Raw genomic sequence first — 21520 nt, forward strand, 5'->3', positions numbered from 1 at the left:
TGTGAGAGGCACTATATAAGACTTTCTTTTACTTTCCGTTCCCTAATTCCCGCCCTTTTACTATACTATACTTATAAAGACTTTTGGGTTCCCTTTTATTTTAGCCGCTGATCTATTCTCATTCTTTATCTCTCTCTCTCGCCCTCATATTTGTTTTTTTTTTAGATCTCCTATATACTTTCTATATTCAACTTGGTTCTCTATTGTATTATGAACCTGAAAGGCAATGTCATATGCAGATGTCACATGATCGTGTGCCACCTGATCACCTCCAACCGGAGTTGGCTGCTCCAATAATTAAATGATGCCTTTACAGCAAGCCCAGAATTTATGAATAATTTGTTTGAAGTCAGTGCTGACGTGTAATAGTGTAATAAGGCTGCAATGGAAAAGTGGCATAAAAATTGTAATAACTTAGATATATGTAGAAGGATATAATTCAGTGATCATGCAGATGGGATGGGTTTTGAGAACATTGTACATAAAGTGACCATGGCACGCAAGGTCTCGGACGTTTTGTCTCTGATTTGGAAAATGCAGACGCTCCCTCTGCGCGCGCAGTCGAAGTCGGGCACGGAAGTGGCGCTGACGTCATGCTGTTAGGGAGCGTCTCCATTTGTGAGCGAGGCCGAGCGAGGAGTGACCCGCAGGAACAGGCGGAGAGAGCGACAGAGACCGAGGCTCGGGGCCTTGCCGAGCGCGGGGCTGGGGGAAAAGGGAAAGAAAGAGTGGCCGCCAACTGTAGTCCAGGCAAAGGGACCGGGCTCTGCCTCGACACCCGAGGCAGCAGGGCAGGGCAGGCCAGGCCGCCGCCGCCGCCGTCCACCCCCAGCCGTCCAGGCCGCAAGGCCCGTGTGAGGGCCGGGAACAAGCGCCGCCATCCAGTGGGGGCACCATGAGTGAAAATGGCAAACGGAAGAGGAGGAAGAGCTTAAATCCCTCGCGTTACTCAGGTATTAGAGGCCGAGTGTTTTGGTGGGGCTTTGGGGGGGGGCTCAAACAACTGTGCAAAATAACACACTGCTCAAACAACTGTGTAAAATAACACACTGCTCAAACAACTGTGTAAAATAACACACTGCTCAAACAACTGTGTAAAATACCACACTGCTCAAACAACTGTGTAAAATACCACACTGCTCAAACAACTGTGTAAAATAACACACTGCTCAAACAACTGTGTAAAATAACACACTGCTCAAACAACTGTGTAAAATAACACACTGCTCAAACAACTGTGTAAAATAACACACTGCTCAAACAACTGTGTAAAATAACACACTGCTCAAACAACTGTGTAAAATAACACACTGCTCAAACAACTGTGTAAAATAACACACTGCTCAAACAACTGTGTAAAATAACACACTGCTCAAACAACTGTGTAAAATAACACACTGCTCAAACAACTGTGTAAAATAACACACTGCTCAAACAACTGTGTAAAATAACACACTGCTCAAACAACTGTGTAAAATACCACACTGCTCAAACAACTGTGTAAAATAACACACTGCTCAAACAACTGTGTAAAATACCACACTGCTCAAACAACTGTGTAAAATACCACACTGCTCAAACAACTGTGTAAAATAACACACTGCTCAAACAACTGTGTAAAATACCACACTGCTCAAACAACTGTGTAAAATAACACACTGCTCAAACAACTGTGCAAAATACCACACTGCTCAAACAACTGCAAAATACCACACTGCTCAAACAACTGTGCAAAATACCACACTGCTCAAACAACTGTGCAAAATAACACACTGCTCAAACAACTGTGCAAAATAACACACTGCTCAAACAACTGTGTAAAATAACACACTGCTCAAACAACTGTGTAAAATAACACACTGCTCAAACAACTGTGTAAAATAACACACTGCTCAAACAACTGTGTAAAATAACACACTGCTCAAACAACTGCAAAATACCACACTGCTCAAACAACTGTGCAAAATACCACACTGCTCAAACAACTGCAAAATACCACACTGCTCAAACAACTGTGCAAAATACCACACTGCTCAAACAACTGTGTAAAATAACACACTGCTCAAACAACTGTGCAAAATACCACACTGCTCAAACAACTGTGCAAAATACCACACTGCTCAAACAACTGTGTAAAATAACACACTGCTCAAACAACTGTGTAAAATAACACACTGCTCAAACAACTGTGTAAAATAACACACTGCTCAAACTGTGCAAATTAACACACTGCTCAAACAACTGCAAAATAACACACTGCTCAAACAACTGTGCAAAATAACACACTGCTCAAACAACTGTGCAAAATAACACACTGCTCAAACAACTGTGCAAAATAACACACTGCTCAAACAACTGCAAAATAACACACTGCTCAAACAACTGTGCAAAATAACACACTGCTCAAACAACTGTGCAAAATAACACACTGCTCAAACAACTGTGCAAAATAACACACTGCTCAAACAACTGTGTAAAATACCACACTGCTCAAACAACTGTGCAAAATAACATACTGCTCAAACAACTGTGTAAAATACCACACTGCTCAAACAACTGTGCAAAATAACATACTGCTCAAACAACTGTGCAAAATAACACACTGCTCAAACAACTGTGCAAAATAACACACTGCTCAAACAACTGTGCAAAATAACACACTGCTCAAACAACTGTGCAAAATAACACACTGCTCAAACAACTGTGCAAAATAACACACTGCTCAAACAACTGTGCAAAATAACACACTGCTCAAACAACTGTGCAAAATAACACACTGCTCAAACAACTGTGCAAAATAACACACTGCTCAAACAACTGTGCAAAATAACACACTGCTCAAACAACTGTGCAAAATAACACACTGCTCAAACAACTGTGCAAAATAACACACTGCTCAAACAACTGTGCAAAATAACACACTGCTCAAACAACTGTGCAAAATAACACACTGCTCAAACAACTGTGCAAAATAACACACTGCTCAAACAACTGTGCAAAATAACACACTGCTCAAACAACTGTGCAAAATAACTTCCGGTGTCCCTGGGCGCTACGTGCGTGGGAAGTGTATCCGCCTCGAGCTCTTGACGGGCGCGTTGCGGCCCTGGAGCTGAGGGTGGATTCACTCTGGAGCATCCACGATGCTGAGAATGACGTGAGTATCACGTGTCGTGAGTTGGTCTTACCGCAGGAGAAGGGTCCACAGCCAGATAGGGAATGGAAGACCAGCAGGAAGAGCAGTGCAAGAAAGATAGTGCAGGGGTCCCCTGTGGTCATCCCCCTGCAAAACAGATACACTGCTTTGAGTACTGTTGGGGAGGATGACTCATCAGGGGAGGGCAGCAGCAGCCAAGTTCATGGCACCGTAGGTGGCTCTGCTGCAAAGGAGGGCAGGAAAAAGAGTGGGAGCGCGATAGTGATAGGGGATTCGATGGTGAGGGGAATAGATAGGCGTTTCTGCGGACGCAACCGAGACTCCAGGATGGTATGTTGCCTCCCTGGTGCAAGGGTCAAGGATGTCTCGGAGCGGGTGCAGGACATTCTGAAATGGGAGGGAGAACAGCCAGTTGTCGTGGTGCACATTGGTACCAACGACATAGGTTAAAAAAAGGGATGAGGTCCTACGAAAAGAATTTAAGGAACTAGGAGCTAAATTAAAAAGTAGGACCTCAAAAGTAGTAATCTCGGGATTGCTACCAGTGCCACGTGCTAGTCAGAGTAGGAATCGCAGGATAGCGCAGATGAATACATGGCTTGAGCAGTGGTGCAGCAGGGAGGGATTCAAATTCTTGGGGCATTGGAACCGGTTCTGGGGGAGGTGGGACCAGTACAAACCGGACGGTCTGCACCTGGGCAGATCCGGAACCAATGTCCTAGGGGGAGTGTTTGCTAGTGCTGTTGGGGAGGAGTTAAACTAATATTGCAGGGGGATGGGAACCTATGCAGGGAGACAAAAATGAGGCAAAAGCAAAAGACAGAAAGGAGATGAGGAAAAGTGGAGGGCAGAGAAACCCAAGGCAAAGAACAAAAAGGGCCACTGTACAGCAAAATTCTAGAAGGACAAAGGGTGTTAAAAAAGCAAGCCTGAAGGCTTTGTGTCTTAATGCAAGGAGTATCCGCAATAAGGTGGATGCATTAACTGTGCAAATAGATGTTAACAAATATGATGTGATTGGGATTACGGAGACGTGGCTCCAGGATGATCAGGGCTGGGAACTCAACATCCAGGGGTATTCAACATTCAGGAAGGATAGAATAAAAGGAAAAGGAGGTGGGGTAGCATTGCTGGTTAAAGAGGAGATTAATGCAATAGTTAGGAAAGACATTAGCTTGGATGATGTGGAATCTATATGGGTAGAGCTGCAGAACACTAAAGGGCAAAAATCGTTAGTGGGAGTTGTGTACAGACCTCCAAACAGTAGTAGTGATGTTGGGGAGGGCATCAAACAGGAAATTAGGAGTGCATGCAATAAAGGTGCAGCAGTTATAATGGGTGACTTTAATATGCACATAGATTGGGCTAGCCAAACTGGAAGCAATACGGTGGAGGAGGATTTCCTGGAATGCATAAGGGATGGTTTTCTAGACCAATATGTCGAGGAACCAACTAGGGGGGAGGCCATCTTAGACTGGGTGTTGTGTAATGAGAGAGGATTAATTAGCAATCTCATTGTGCGAGGCCCCTTGGGGAAGAGTGACCATAATATGGTGGAATTCTGCATTAGGATGGAGAATGAAACAGTTAATTCAGAGACCATGGTCCAGAACTTAAAGAAGGGTAACTTTGAAGGTATGAGGCATGAATTGGCTAAGATAAATTGGCTAATGATACTTAAGGGGTTGACTGTGGATGGGCAATGGCAGACATTTAGAGACCGCATGGATGAATTACAACAATTGTACATTCCTGTCTGGCGTAAAAATAAAAAAGGGAAGGTGGCTCAACCGTGGCTATCTAGGGAAATCAGGGATAGTATTAAAGCCAAGGAAATGGCATACAAATTGGCCAGAAATAGCAGCGAACCTGGGGACTGGGAGAAATTTAGAACTCAGCAGAGGAGGACAAAGGGTTTGATTAGGGCAGGGAAAATGGAGTACGAGAAGAAGCTTGCAGGGTACATTAAGGCGGATTGCAAAAGTTTCTATAGGTATGTAAAGAGAAAAAGGTTAGTAAAGACAAACGTAGGTCCCCTGCAGTCAGAATCAGGGGAAGTCATAACGGGGAACAAAGAAATGGCAGACCAATTGAACAAGTACTTTGGTTCAGTATTCACTAAGGAGGACACAAACAACCTTCCGGATATAAAAGTAGTCAGAGGGTCTAGTAAGGAGGAGGAACTGAGGGAAATCTTTATTAGTCGGGAAATTGTGTTGGGGAAATTGATGGGATTGAAGGCCGATAAATCCCCAGGGCCTGATGGACTGCATCCCAGAGTACTTAAGGAGGTGGCCTTGGAAATAGCGGATGCATTGACAGTCATTTTCCAACATTCTATTGACTCTGGATCAGTTCCTATCGAGTGGAGGGGAGCCAATGTAACCCCACTTTTTAAAAAAGGAGGGAGAGAGAAAGCAGGGAATTATAGACCGGTCAGCCTGACCTCAGTAGTGGGTAAAATGATGGAATCAATTATTAAGGATGTCATAGCAGCGCATTTGGAAAATGGTGACATGATAGGTCCAAGTCAGCATGGATTTGTGAAAGGGAAATCATGCTTGACAAATCTTCTGGAATTTTTTGAGGATGTTTCCAATAAAGTGGACAAAGGAGTACTAGTTGATGTGGTATATTTGGACTTTCAGAAGGCTTTCGACAAGGTCCCACACAGGAGATTAATGTGCAAAGTTAAAGCACATGGGATTGGGGGTAGTGTGCTGACGTGGATTGAGAACTGGTTGTCAGACAGGAAACAAAGAGTAGGAGTAAATGGGTACTTTTCGGAATGGCAGGCAGTGACTAGTGGGGTACCGCAGGGTTCTGTGCTGGGGCCCCAGCTGTTTACATTGTACATTAATGATTTAGACGAGGGGATTAAATGTAGTATCTCCAAATTTGCGGATGACACTAAGTTGGGTGGCAGTGTGAGCTGCCAGGAGGATGCTATGAGGCTACAGAGTGACTTGGATAGGTTAGGTGAGTGGGCAAATGCGTGGCAGATGAAGTATAATGTGGATAAATGTGAGGTTATCCACTTTGGTGGTAAAAACAGAGAGACAGACTATTATCTGAATGGTGACAGATTAGGAAAAGGGAAGGTGCAACGAGACCTGGGTGTCATGGTACATCAGTCATTGAAGGTTGGCATGCAGGTACAGCAGGCGGTTAAGAAAGCAAATGGCATGTTGGCCTTCATAGCGAGGGGATTTGAGTACAGGGGCAGGGAGGTGTTGCTACAGTTGTACAGGGCCTTGGTGAGGCCACACCTGGAGTATTGTGTGCAGTTTTGGTCTCCTAACTTGAGGAAGGACATTCTTGCTATTGAGGGAGTGCAGCGAAGATTCACCAGACTGATTCCCGGGATGGTGGGACTGACCTATCAAGAAAGACTGGATCAACTGGGCTTGTATTCACTGGAGTTCAGAAGAGTGAGAGGGGACCTCATAGAAACGTTTAAAATTCTGACGGGTTTGGACAGGTTGGATGCAGGAAGAATGTTCCCAATGTTGGGGAAGTCCAGAACCAGGAGTCACAGTCTAAGGATAAGGGGTAAGCCATTTAGGACCGAGATAAGGAGAAACTTCTTCACCCAGAGAGTGGTGAACCTGTGGAATTCTCTACCACAGGAAGTAGTTGAGGCCAATTCACTAAATATATTCAAAAGGGAATTAGATGAAGTCCTTACTACTCGGGGGATCAAGGGGTATGGCGTGAAAGCAGGAAGTGGGTACTGAAGTTTCATGTTCAGCCATGAACTCATTGAATGGCGGTGCAGGCTAGAAGGGCAGAATGGCCTGCTCCTACACCTATTTTCTATGTTTCTATGTTTATAACACACTGCTCAAACAACTGCAAAAAATACCACACTGCTCAAACAACTGTGTAAAATACCACACTGCTCAAACAACTGTGTAAAATACCACACTGCTCAAACAACTGCAAAATACCACACTGCTCAAACAACTGTGCAAAATACCACACTACTCAAACAACTGCAAAATACCACACTGCTCAAACAACTGCAAAATAACACACTGCTCAAACAACTGTGTAAAATACCCACTGCTCAAACAACTGTAAAATACCACACTGCTCAAACAACTGCAAAATACCACACTGCTCAAACAACTGCAAAATACCACACTGCTCAAACAACTGTGCAAAATAACACTGCTCAAACAACTGTGCAAAATAACACTGCTCAAACAACTGTGCAAAATAACACACTGCTCAAACAACTGTGTAAAATACCCACTGCTCAAACAACTGCAAAATACCACACTGCTCAAACAACTGTGCAATATAACACACTGCTCAAACAACTGTGTAAAATAACACACTGCTCAAACAACTGCAAAATACCCACTGCTCAAACAACTGTGCAAAATAACACACTGCTCAAACAACTGTGTAAAATAACACACTGCTCAAACAACTGCAAAATACCCACTGCTCAAACAACTGTGCAAATTAACACACTGCTCAAACAACTGCAAAATACCACACTGCTCAAACAACTGTGCAAAATAACACACTGCTCAAACAACTGTGCAAATTAAAACACTGCTCAAACAACTGTGCAAATTAACACACTGCTCAAACAACTGTGCAAAATAACACACTGCTCAAACAACTGTGCAAATTAACACACTGCTCAAACTGTGCAAAATACCACACTGCTCAAACAACTGCAAAATAACACACTGCTCAAACAACTGCAAAATAACACACTGCTCAAACAACTGCAAAATAACACACTGCTCAAACAACTGCAAAATAACACACTGCTCAAACAACTGCAAAATACCACACTGCTCCAACAACTGCAAAATACCACACTGCTCCAACAACTGCAAAATACCACACTGCTCCAACAACTGCAAAATACCACACTGCTCAAACAACTGCAAAATACCACACTGCTCAAACAACTGTGCAAAATACCACACTGCTCAAACAACTGCAAAATAACACACTGCTCAAACAACTGTGCAAAATACCACACTGCTCAAACAGCTGCAAAATACCACCCTGCTCAAACACCTGCAAAATACCACACTGCTCAAACAACTGCACAATACCACACTGCTCAAACAACTGTGTAAAATACCACACTACTCAAACAACTGCAAAATAACACACTGCTCAAACAACTGTGTAAAATACCCACTGCTCAAACAACTGTGCAAAATAACACTGCTCAAACAACTGTGCAAAATAACACTGCTCAAACAACTGTGCAAAATAACACTGCTCAAACAACTGTGCATAATAACACACTGCTCAAACAACTGTGCATAATAACACACTGCTCAAACAACTGCAAAATACCACACTGCTCAAACAACTGTGTAAAATACCCACTGCTTAAACAACTGCAAAATACCACACTGCTCAAACAACTGTGCAATATAACGCACTGCTCAAACAACTGTGTAAAATAACACACTGCTCAAACAACTGCAAAATACCCACTGCTCAAACAACTGTACAAAATAACACACTGCTCAAACAGCAGTGTAAAATAACACACTGCTCAAACAACTGCAAAATACCACACTGCTCAAACAACTGTGCAAAATAACACACTGCTCAAACAACTGTGTAAAATACCACACTGCTCAAACAACTGTGTAAAATACCACACTGCTCAAACAACTGCAAAATACCACACTGCTCAAACAACTGTGCAATATAACGCACTGCTCAAACAACTGTGTAACATAACACACTGCTCAAACAACTGCAAAATACCCACTGCTCAAACAACTGTGCAAATTAACACACTGCTCAAACAACTGCAAAATACCACACTGCTCAAACAACTGTGCAAATTAACACACTGCTCAAACAACTGTGCAAAATACCACACTGCTCAAACAACTGTGCAAAATAACACACTGCTCAAACAACTGTGCAAAATAACACACTGTTCAAACAACTGTGCAAAATAACACACTGCTCAAACAACTGTGCAAAATAACACACTGCTCAAACAACTGTGCAAATTAACACACTGCTCAAACAACTGTGCAAAATAACACACTGCTCAAACAACTGTGCAAAATAACACACTGCTCAAACAACTGTAAAATAACACACTGTTCAAACAACTGTGCAAAATACCACACTGCTCAAACAATTGCAAAATCCCACACTGTTCAAACAACTGCAAAATACCACACTGCTCAAACAACTGCAAAATACCACACTGCTCAAACAACTGTGCAAAATACCACACTGCTCAAACAACTGTGCAAAATACCACACTGCTCAAACAACTGTGCAAAATATCACACTGCTCAAACAACTGCAAAATACCACACTGCTCAAACAATTGTAAAATAACACACTGCTCAAACAACTGTAAAATAACACACTGCTTAAACAACTGCAAAATAACACACTGCTTAAACAACTGCAAAATACCACACTGCTCAAACAACTGTGCAAAATACCACACTGCTCAAACAACTGCAAAATACCACACTGCTCAAACAACTGTGCAAAATACCACACTGCTCAAACAACTGTGCAAAATACCACACTGCTCAAACAGCTGCAAAATACCACCCTGCTCAAGCAACTGCAAAATACCACACTGCTCAAACAACTGTGTAAAATACCACACTGCTCAAACAACTGCAAAATAACACACTGCTCAAACAACTGCAAAATAACACACTGCTCAATCAACTGTGCAAAATACCACACTGCTCAAACAGCTGCAAAATACCACCCTGCTCAAACAACTAAAATACCACCCTGCTCAAACAACTGCAAAATACCACACTGCTCAAACAACTGCAAAATACCACACTGCTCAAACAACTGTGTAAAATACCACACTGCTCAAACAACTGTGTAAAATACCACACTGCTCAAACAACTGTGCAAAATACCACACTACTCAAACAACTGCAAAATACCACACTGCTCAAACAACTGCAAAATAACACACTGCTCAAACAACTGTGTAAAATACCCACTGCTCAAACAACTGTAAAATACCACACTGCTCAAACAACTGCAAAATACCACACTGCTCAAACAACTGCAAAATACCACACTGCTCAAACAACTGTGCAAAATAACACTGCTCAAACAACTGTGCAAAATAACACACTGCTCAAACAACTGTGTAAAATACCCACTGCTCAAACAACTGCAAAATACCACACTGCTCAAACAACTGTGCAATATAACACACTGCTCAAACAACTGTGTAAAATAACACACTGCTCAAACAACTGCAAAATACCCACTGCTCAAACAACTGTGCAAAATAACACACTGCTCAAACAACTGTGTAAAATAACACACTGCTCAAACAACTGCAAAATACCCACTGCTCAAACAACTGTGCAAATTAACACACTGCTCAAACAACTGCAAAATAACACACTGCTCAAACAACTGTGCAAAATAACACACTGCTCAAACAACTGTGCAAATTAAAACACTGCTCAAACAACTGTGCAAATTAACACACTGCTCAAACAACTGTGCAAAATAACACACTGCTCAAACAACTGTGCAAATTAACACACTGCTCAAACTGTGCAAAATACCACACTGCTCAAACAACTGCAAAATAACACACTGCTCAAACAACTGCAAAATAACACACTGCTCAAACAACTGCAAAATAACACACTGCTCAAACAACTGCAAAATACCACCCTGCTCAAACAACTGCAAAATACCACACTGCTCAAACAACTGCAAAATACCACACTGCTCAAACAACTGCAAAATACCACACTGCTCAAACAACTGCAAAATACCACACTGCTCCAACAACTGCAAAATACCACACTGCTCAAACAACTGTGCAAAATACCACACTGCTCAAACAGCTGCAAAATACCACCCTGCTCAAACACCTGCAAAATACCACACTGCTCAAACAACTGCAAAATACCACACTGCTCAAACAACTGTGTAAAATACCACACTACTCAAACAACTGCAAAATAACACACTGCTCAAACAACTGTAAAATACCCACTGCTCAAACAACTGCAAAATACCACACTGCTCAAACAACTGTGCAAAATAACACTGCTCAAACAACTGTGCAAAATAACACTGCTCAAACAACTGTGCATAATAACACACTGCTCAAACAACTGTGCATAATAACACACTGCTCAAACAACTGCAAAATACCACACTGCTCAAACAACTGTGTAAAATACCCACTGCTCAAACAACTGCAAAATACCACACTGCTCAAACAACTGTGCAATATAACGCACTGCTCAAACAACTGTGTAAAATAACGCACTGCTCAAACAACTGCAAAATACCCACTGCTCAAACAACTGTACAAAATAACACACTGCTCAAACAGCAGTGTAAAATAACACACTGCTCAAACAACTGCAAAATACCACACTGCTCAAACAACTGTGCAAAATAACACACTGCTCAAACAACTGTGTAAAATACCACACTGCTCAAACAACTGTGTAAAATACCACACTGCTCAAACAACTGCAAAATACCACACTGCTCAAACAACTGTGCAATATAACGCACTGCTCAAACAACTGTGTAAAATAACGCACTGCTCAAACAACTGCAAAATACCCACTGCTCAAACAACTGTACAAAATAACACACTGCTCAAACAGCAGTGCAAAATAACACACTGCTCAAACAACTGTGTAAAATACCACACTGCTCAAACAACTGTGTAAAATACCACACTGCTCAAACAACTGCAAAATACCACACTGCTCAAACAACTGCAAAATAACACACTGCTCAAACAACTGTGCAAAATAACACACTGCTCAAACAACTGTGCAAATTAACACACTGCTCAAACAACTGTGCAAATTAACACACTGCTCAAACAACTGTGCAAAATAACACACTGCTCAAACAACTGTGCAAAATAACACACTGTTCAAACAACTGTGCAAAATAACACACTGCTCAAACAACTGTGCAAAATAACACACTGCTCAAACAACTGTGCAAATTAACACACTGCTCAAACAACTGCAAAATAACACACTGCTCAAACAACTGTGCAAAATAACACACTGCTCAAACAACTGTAAAATAACACACTGTTCAAACAACTGTGCAAAATACCACACTGCTCAAACAATTGCAAAATCCCACACTGTTCAAACAACTGCAAAATACCACACTGCTCAAACAACTGCAAAATACCACACTGCTCAAACAACTGTGCAAAATACCACACTGCTCAAACAACTGTGCAAAATACCACACTGCTCAAACAACTGTGCAAAATATCACACTGCTCAAACAACTGCAAAATACCACACTGCTCAAACAATTGTAAAATAACACACTGCTCAAACAACTGTAAAATAACACACTGCTTAAACAACTGCAAAATAACACACTGCTTAAACAACTGCAAAATACCACACTGCTCAAACAACTGTGCAAAATACCACACTGCTCAAACAACTGCAAAATACCACACTGCTCAAACAACTGTGCAAAATACCACACTGCTCAAACAACTGTGCAAAATACCACACTGCTCAAACAGCTGCAAAATACCACCCTGCTCAAACTGCAAAATACCACACTGCTCAATCAACTGTGCAAAATACCACACTGCTCAAACAGCTGCAAAATACCACCCTGCTCAAACAACTAAAATACCACCCTGCTCAAACAACTGCAAAATACCACACTGCTCAAACAACTGCAAAATACCACACTGCTCAAACAACTGTGTAAAATAACACACTGCTCAAACAACTGCAAAATAACACACTGCTCAAACAACTGTGCAAAATAACACACTGCTCAAACAACTGTGCAAAATAACACACTGCTCAAACAACTAAAATACCACACTGCTCAAACAACTGCAAAATACCACACTGCTCAAACAACTGTGTAAAATACCACACTGCTCAAACAACTGCAAAATAACACACTGCTCAAACAACTGTGCAAAATACCACACTGCTCAAACAGCTGCAAAATACCACCCTGCTCAAACAACTGCAAAATACCACACTGCTCAAACAACTGCAAAATACCACACTGCTCAAACAACTGTGTAAAATAACACACTGCTCAAACAACTGTGCAAAATACCACACTGCTCAAACAACTGCAAAATACCACACTGCTCAAACAACTGCAAAATACCACACTGCTCAAACAACTGCAAAATACCACACTGCTCAAACAACTGTGTAAAATAACACACTGCTCAAACAACTGTGCAAAATACCACACTGCTCAAACAACTGCAAAATACCACACTGCTCAAACAACTGCAAAATACCACACTGCTCAAACAACTGCAAAATACCACACTGCTCAAACAACTGTGCAAATTAACACACTGCTCAAACAACTGTGCAAATTAACACACTGCTCAAACAACTGTGCAAATTAACACACTGCTCAAACAACTGTGCAAATTAACACACTGCTCAAACAACTGCAAAATACCACACTGCTCAAACAACTGTGCAAATTAACACACTGCTCCAACGACTGGGCAAAATACCACACTGCTCAAACGACTGTGCAAATTAACACACTGCTCAAACGACTGTGCAAATTAACACACTGCTCCAACGACTGGGCAAAATACCACACTGCACAAACGACTGTGCAAAATACCACACTGCTCCAATGACCGTGCAAAATACCACACTGCTCAAACAACTGGGCAGAGATATAACAAAGTGATGTGTTTGGCCTTACCGATGTTTGGCTCGAGAAAATTGTGGGTCGTCCACGACTGGATGTTGGACAAGTAGTCTGTCAATATAGAGGCAGTGGAGCAATCGAGAGGGAGAGAGCTGGGTGTCATTGGCGTACATGTAGAAGTTGACCCCATGCCTGGGAATGATACCACCAAAGAGCAAACTAGATCAGGATGGAGCCAAAGATAGGTTCTCTCGAGTCCCTCAGGTTATGTTACAGGAGCAGGAATGAGGTGAGCTTGGCGAAGGCATAAAGAAAGAAATAACTTGCATTTATATAGCACCTTTTAGGACCTCAGGATGTCCCAAAGCGCTATACCGCCAATTAAGTACTATTTGAAGTGTAGTCACTTGTAATGAAGGAGCACGCAGCAGCCAATTTGCACACCGCAACAAAAACTTACATTATATAGCGCCTTTGATGTAGTAACACATCCCAAGGCGCTTCACAGGAGTGTTATCAAATAAAATTTAACACCGACCCACATGAGGTATTAGGACAGATGACCAAAAGCTTGGTTAAGAAGGTAAGCTAAATGGCCAGACCCCACCTGTTTTTTTTTGTGGTGTTGTTGAGGGATAAATATTGGCCAGGACACCAGGGAGAATTCCCCTGCTCTACTTTGAAATAGTGCCATGGGATCTTTTACATCCACCTGAGAGGCAAATGGGACAATGGTTTAAAGTCTCATCCAGAAGACAGCACCTCCAACAGTACAGCACTGCCTCAGACAGCCTAGACTTTGTGCTCAGGTCTCTGGAGTAGGACTTAAACCAGCAACCTTCTGACTCCGAGGTGAGAAGACTACCAACTGAGAAGGCATGAAGGAAGATGGGAGAGAAACTATAGAGCGATGTGGGTTCAGAGTTGTGGGCAGAGGGGCGATTTGGTTTGGTGGCAAAGAAGGAGAGGGAGTTGAACGGATGGTTTGAAACTTGGTGACTTTGTGGAGGAGGCAAGGGGGTGGGGTTTAAAGAGAGAGTTGGTAGTAGAGAAAAAAAGCTGAGGGTTATCGCTACACGCTTGCATTCTTGGATGATCCTGGAATAATGGGTGGTACTGGCAGAGGTGCATGACGTCCGATAGCACCTGATGTGGACCTGTCAGATCTGGTGATGGATGGTAAAACGAGTTGTGCCGCAGATTAGCTCAAGTCCACCTTGGGCCATAAGGGAGTGAAGATGGGAGCCATACCAGCAGAACAACAAGGATGGGAGAGAGTTGAGGTTTTGCTGGGACCAAGGGCATCAAAGGAGGAGCTGACAGGAAAGGTTGAGCAAAGCAATAATTGCAGAAATATCGTGGGAATTTGAAAGTGCAGTTATAAATTACTTAGAACAGAGTTTTCTTTGAGTACCAATGCAAAAGGAAGTAGGTTGGAAAGGGGTCATGGGATGTGAGGGATATGAGGAAGTGGTCGGAGATGGTATTGTCTTTAATTGAGACCGTGGGAGTAGAGGGGCCACGGGAAATGGCAAGGTCGAGGAGTTGCCATGCGTATTGAAAGTCTCAACTCTCTGTGGTTAGTGAGAAGATCATAGAATGGTTACAGCACGGAAGAAGGCCATTCGGCCCATCGAGCTCATGCCGAGAATATGAGAAGTGGAATAATCTTAAGCCAATTCCTAGTGGACATGAGTCCACAACAGTTTAGCAGTACAGGAGGAGGTTCCTGGGCCCACCCTGACTGTGCCAACTCTCTGAAAGAGCAATCCACCTTTCCCATACCCTTTCAATTGTTTTCCTTTTGAAGTATCTCTCCATGTTTTTTAAAGCAGTTATGAATTCTGCTTCTACCATTGTTTCCGATAGGGCAGTCTTTTTAAAGAAACATTCTGACCATTACTTTTGTGATGATAAATTCATGCCCTCTGGTTACCGACTTACCAAACAGTGGAAATAGTTTTTTCCAATTGACCGTATCAAAACCCCTCCCTATCGTGAACACCTCGATCAGATCTCCTGTTAACTTTTTGTTCTAATGAAAGGGACCTCACTTTCTTCAATTTCTGTTCATAACAAAAGCTTCTCATCCCTGGTTTCATCTCAGTGAATCACTTCTGCACTCTCTCCATGCCCTTGACATTCAAGTAAGGTGCTCAGAACTGAACAAAACATTCTAACTGTCGCCTAACCAATGATTTGTACAGGTTGAGCATTGCTTCTTGCTTTTGTACTCTTTTTTTTATATGCTATCGCTTTGAATTTTGTTGAATGATCATTACCCAAAACCTCCCCTGGCAATGCTAGATACAAACACTGATTGCTAAATGTGTTATATTTAATATTACAGCTGAGTGGAAGACAGACAGTTCCTAGAGATTCAATAATTTCAAGGAAATTCACCCAACTTGATCTTGTATGCTACCTTGCAGCCAATGACAGAGTGGCATTGATAGAACCTTAAGAGCAGATAAGTTTCTCTACTTTGCTGGGGAATGACAAATATCACAAGAAGACTGAAAGAGGAGCAAGTGTTGAGTACCCTGCTGATACTATCCAAGTTCACATGCGGAATGGCTACTTGAGAAAGTTACAGAAGCGTTGACCCTCGCGTATGTCCTTGCCTTCAGGAAAGCAAGGACAAGGGAAGAAATTTGTTAGTCAATGTACCTACAGTGGGATTCATCCTCTAAATGGTTTTCTCTTTTTTGTAGGGTCTGACTCCACGGTTGAAGATGATGAGGAAAGCAGTCCCGAACACTGTAACAGTTCAAGTGATTCACAAGGTGGGTTTAAAATTATTAATGAAGAATGCTTGTATCTTTAAATATTACCTGTGTGTCAGCTGTGGCTCAGTGGGTAGCACACTTGCCTCTGAGTCAGAAGGTTGTGTGTTCAAGTCCCACTCCAGGAACTTGAGCACATAGGCTGACACTCCAATGCAGTATTGAGCAAGTGCTGCACTGTCGGAGTTGCCGTCTTTTGGATGAGACATTAAACCGAGGTCCCGTCTGCCTTCTCGGGTGGACGTAAAAGATCCCACGGCACTACAGGCATTTCGAGAAGAGCAGGGGAATTATCCCCGGTGTCCTGGCCAATATTTATCCCTCAGTCAACATAATAAAAATAGATTATCTGGTCACTATCACATTGCTGTTTGTGGGAGTTTGCTGTGTGCAAATTGGCTGCTGCGTTTCCCACATTACGACAGTGACTACACTCCAAAAATACTTCACTGGCTGTAAAGTGTTTTGAGACATCTGGTGGTCATGAAAGGCGCTATATAAATGCAAGTCTTTCTTGTATTGTCTATCCACTAAGGTAGAAATGATGCACTCACTCACTGAATGGAGGATATTTCTTTTTGTCTGTGATATAAAACCAAATTGGATTGTTTCTTCATTGCAACATTTTTGGGAGGGACTATTAATCCTAATACTGTTAGGCTTGTCCTACAAACTAGAAGAAGCCAGTGACAACTCCTTAGAGATGACTTTTTTTTGTTTATTCCCTCCCTTCCCCACAATTTTCTCTCCTTGTCCTCTCCTTAAAGCAATGAATCATGCCGGAGTACAGGTCCAAGGTTGCCAGCAGCTCTCGGGATCCTTGCCCAAGTGACCATTGAGTGAACCTGGACAGTGGAGGCTAGATTTTCTGTCGTTGCAGATTGACAGCCCATTATAGAAAAAACACAATTTTCATTTTTTTTTAGCTTTAATTTTCGTTTGGCAATGACATTGGCGATGGAGATAGCTTGAAAGCTATGTTTTTAAAAACATGGGGAGGAGAAAATTTGGTAGAGTTTTCAAGAGTGTCTTAAATGCAACAACATGTTTTTTTAATTTACTTCATCTTTTCAGACCTTTGCATGACTGTGAGAACAATAAACTCTGTTTTGAAAGGAACTAACAAGAGGCAGTGCGGAATTGAAAACTGGAGCCCTTTTAACGACCAAGAGAGCAAATATAACCCCTACCATCCGGAACAGGAAGTTTCATCCCCCAGCAAACACCAAGACGATACAACGGAAAGTTCAGTTAGTGATGGTTCCGAGAGACGGGCCAAATCCCCTTGCTCAGCCATTCTTTATCAACATAAGTGGCCTCTGCGAAAACCGTCTTGCGATGGACTCTACAGCTGCGAGCACTGTGACTTCAACAGCAAGTACCCGGTGGAGCTGAAGCAGCATGTTATTCTCAGGCACACAGACACTCTGCCCAACACCTGCCCAGTCTGCAAGCGTGAATTTCTAACGTACAGTCTGCTCCACAAGCACTTGCAGGCACACGAGGCAGAAGATCCAAATGCCTGCCAGTTGTGCAGCCACATTGCTGAAAACCCCAAGGCGCTCGAGTTGCACGTGGCGGATGTCCACATCAGCGAGTATCTGTACTGGTGCGAGCAGTGCAACATTCACTTCTGCAGCACCAGCGAGCTCCATCTTCACTTGCAGCAGCATGATGGCGATGAGCAGTACCTCTGCCAGTTCTGTGAGTACGGCACAGATGATGCTGGCGAGCTGCACAGCCATGTCCTTGCTGAGCATGCGTACAGTCTCATGGAGATGAACGACTCTTCCGAGGATGGACTTCAGGGACCAGCGGGCTTCATGAGTAAAGTGAGCTTTGACCGGGAGAGAAATTTCTTTATATGTCAGTCGTGTGGCTACAGAAGCCGGCTGTATGGCAACGTCAACCGGCATGTGGCAATTGAGCATGCCCGGTTCTTTCCGTTTGTGTGCGACGATTGCGGGAAGGGCTTTTGCAACACGGCCGAATACAACAAACACTTGAACATGCACTCATCTCAGGAGATCTACTTGTGTCAGTACTGTGATTATTCCACTGAGCAGATTGCAAACCTCCGATCCCACATAGACATGAGCCACACGGCAGCGCTGCCCTACAAATGCGAGATGTGCATGTTGAGGTTTGCAAGCGACGGTGAGCTCATGTGGCATCTTGCTAAACACAAACAGAACAACGAGCTGCTGTGGTATCAGGGATATGATAATTAAACATCTTTTTAAACTTCGCAACTGTGGCTGCGTCTGTAGAATTTGAGACGAGAGAGAAACTAAATTAGCTTTTTTTTTATTATTTGGAGGCTGTTTCTGTGGAAGAGTGCCAAGAAAATACTCACGAGCCCTTCTGACTTCAGAGAACGCTGTCCAGTGTTTTTCCCTGTGCACTAAGTAGGCACACGCTCCAGCAGCTAGTTCCATGGTTGACTTATTTTGAAAGTGTGTAGCATTTTGAATTGATTGTAGCACAGTATTTGATGGCTGAGAACCGAGCAGGAGAGCATCCCAAATCCCAACCTGTCACAAACGGGAACTGTGGCTTTAAATGGAGACCTGTAAACGTACAGTCTGTGTCCGGAAAGTAGAAACAACTCTGGGTAGAGTTTCCGCTTTGGGCACAATCGGCAACCCAGGAACAAAATGCACCCAAAATTGAGCTCGTTTTCAGAAGTTTTTTTTCCCGCTCAAGTGTCTGCTCAAACTCATTTGTATATCGCCAAATGCAAAATCTGCCATGAACCAGCGCAATGGGGCAGAGTTTTGGAACATAACTTGCTTTTGTTTTAAAAATTCCGTGATACATTTGAGTGGTAACTTGGTGCAGTTTAAATAATACAGCTGAAAAATGGGTTTATCACAAAAAATAAGCATTTTACCCCGTATCTAGTCCACCACCTGAGTAACCCGATTTTTAATTAGCTGAAATTGACTTGAAACAAAACCATACAGAACCATTTGCTAGTTATATTGGTGTACAGATGTCATTCGTGGAAAAAAAAAGTTTAAATTACTCAAAAGCTTTTCAAACGTGCTTATTAGTGTCATGCATCCAAAAGAAACAGCTTAATTTTAAGAGCCACCTCGAAGGCTGGCAAACGAGTGCAATTAGCGGAAACTCGCAATGGTGATTAATTTGTTCTGGGGGTGTGGCCAGTTTTTTTTTAAACTAGCGCAAAAGATCGCGGAAAGTTGATTTGCACTGAACGTAATTTGTGCTTAAAATTCCGTGATCTTTTGCGCTGCTTTGGCCGATATCAGGCTAATTGCGCAGAAAAAAAAATACCCAGTACAACCGAGCAGAAACACCAGGCCCTGCTTTTTGTAAAATTGTGGTGTCTTTTTCCGATTATTGACACTGAATTCTAACCTTTCTTTGGTCTTGCAAATGGGAAATGGGATGTTCACAGGTTGTAGTTGTTGCATTGGTGAGAGAGGAATGAGAGAATGTAAGTATAAGGGAAAAGGAGAACCTTCTCATCTCTCCAACAGATCAGTGAAGTAATATTGGCTGTGTGTGTTCTCCACAGGCTGGACTTATCCTCCCCTAACCATAGATAGCAAACTGGGTGTTGGGGTGAGGGCAGTTACTAAATTTGGTAGAATTACAGAACAAAATTACATTTTGAATGTGTCTCAGCAAAAGCTAAATATTCCAGAAGGCGGGTAACAAAAAATAACAAGTGAAACCCTCCTCCATAAAGCTAATTATTCAGATCCAACAATGCTGTTCTTTTTAGGGCTTGATCGCATTAAACTTTGTTTGTAATGATGCCTTCCCCTTCTATATTTTTCTTGGTATCTTAGAAATCATTTTCTGCAGATACAGAGACTTGACCCTTTAATACATGTAGCAGCCACCTACGATCTGCCAGAACAGTTACACTATTCCATGTAACGTTGCTTTGCCAAAGATGAACTTTCTAGCTCGTGTGACCTGGGAACTGCCACTTGAGAATGGGAATCGAGTGGCGTCTCGTATGGTGCATGTCCAGGGTATCTCTGACTCTGTTTTAACTCTCCATACCCACTCCATATGTTTAGCATTGGTCCAGGGTCATTGCTGCTGAAAAGCAGTGTGTAGGTTCGCCTCCATTTTATTCTGATGCAGGAAATTAAAACATTTTTTTTTTAAATGATCTGAAATTAGGATAGAATCATTAGAAGACAAAGAAAGTTGCTTTCTAGTGCTCATTTACTAGAGGAAGGGAAAACATTGTATTTGGTCTCAAATCTGTGGAGGGGATCAAAATTAAAAAACAAAACAATTTTGGACCAATGACTTGCATTTTCCCTCCATTGTCTCCCTCAATGTAACTGTACAATGGTGCTTCCTTAAAATAAATCCAGTTTGTCACGAGCACCTCCGAGTTGGGTGGATGTGATGGTAATGTGTATATATTGAAGATGGTTCATGTAGCTGAGTGTCTGCCACTATAGTGACTTCATGGGTATTACCTGAGCACTGAGATCGGATTCACTGACTATTTTCTAGAATTCACTTGTCAGTCATTTAGTATTTATTTTGATGGCATCTAGTCCATGGGATGTTGTGCAGTATGACGGACCTCATACCAGCTTTTTTGAAAGTGGTTTGGGCAAAAATTCACTTTCTTCCTCTCTATAATGTGTATCGTTCTGATTAAGTAGGCTATATAGAGCTGATTTGTGCTAAAGATTGTGTCATGTGATGGAGCAAGTGATCTCAGTTTTGAAACTTACAATAAACTGTTTCATTATATTCAGTGTGATTATGTTCTTACACGCTCATTATGCAAAACTTACCTTTTAGATTTTCTTTTTAGGTTCCTATGAAAAAGTGATTCATTATAATTGCCTTATGCATAAGGACGCTGCTTAACATACACATAATTGTACGCTTGATTGACCTG

General features: G+C 42.3%; 1 protein-coding gene across 1 annotated transcript; it reads left to right on the forward strand.

The window, feature by feature from the left end:
- The first annotated feature begins 611 nt into the window (after nt 1–611).
- On the forward strand, nt 612–21369 carry LOC139266048 (zinc finger protein 639-like). Its single transcript, XM_070883869.1, has 3 exons — nt 612–953; nt 16543–16614; nt 17689–21369. Exons 1-3 carry the CDS (start codon nt 896–898, stop codon nt 18843–18845), a joined length of 1287 nt encoding a protein of 428 aa, XP_070739970.1. The 5' UTR covers nt 612–895; the 3' UTR covers nt 18846–21369.
- The last annotated feature ends 151 nt before the right edge of the window (nt 21370–21520 follow it).

This window comes from Pristiophorus japonicus, chromosome 6 (genome assembly GCF_044704955.1).
Source record: "Pristiophorus japonicus isolate sPriJap1 chromosome 6, sPriJap1.hap1, whole genome shotgun sequence".
NCBI classification, from domain to species: domain Eukaryota; kingdom Metazoa; phylum Chordata; class Chondrichthyes; family Pristiophoridae; genus Pristiophorus; species Pristiophorus japonicus.

Bases quoted from the DNA above. Each gene is read 5' to 3' on its own strand.
- LOC139266048 (XM_070883869.1), top strand. From the start codon at position 896: ATGAGTGAAAATGGCAAACGGAAGAGGAGGAAGAGCTTAAATCCCTCG. The intron at 954-16,542 runs GTATTAGAGGCC...TCTTTTTTGTAG, and splicing joins AAATCCCTCGCGTTACTCAG to GGTCTGACTCCACGGTTGAA. The intron at 16,615-17,688 runs GTGGGTTTAAAA...TCATCTTTTCAG, and splicing joins CAGTTCAAGTGATTCACAAG to ACCTTTGCATGACTGTGAGA.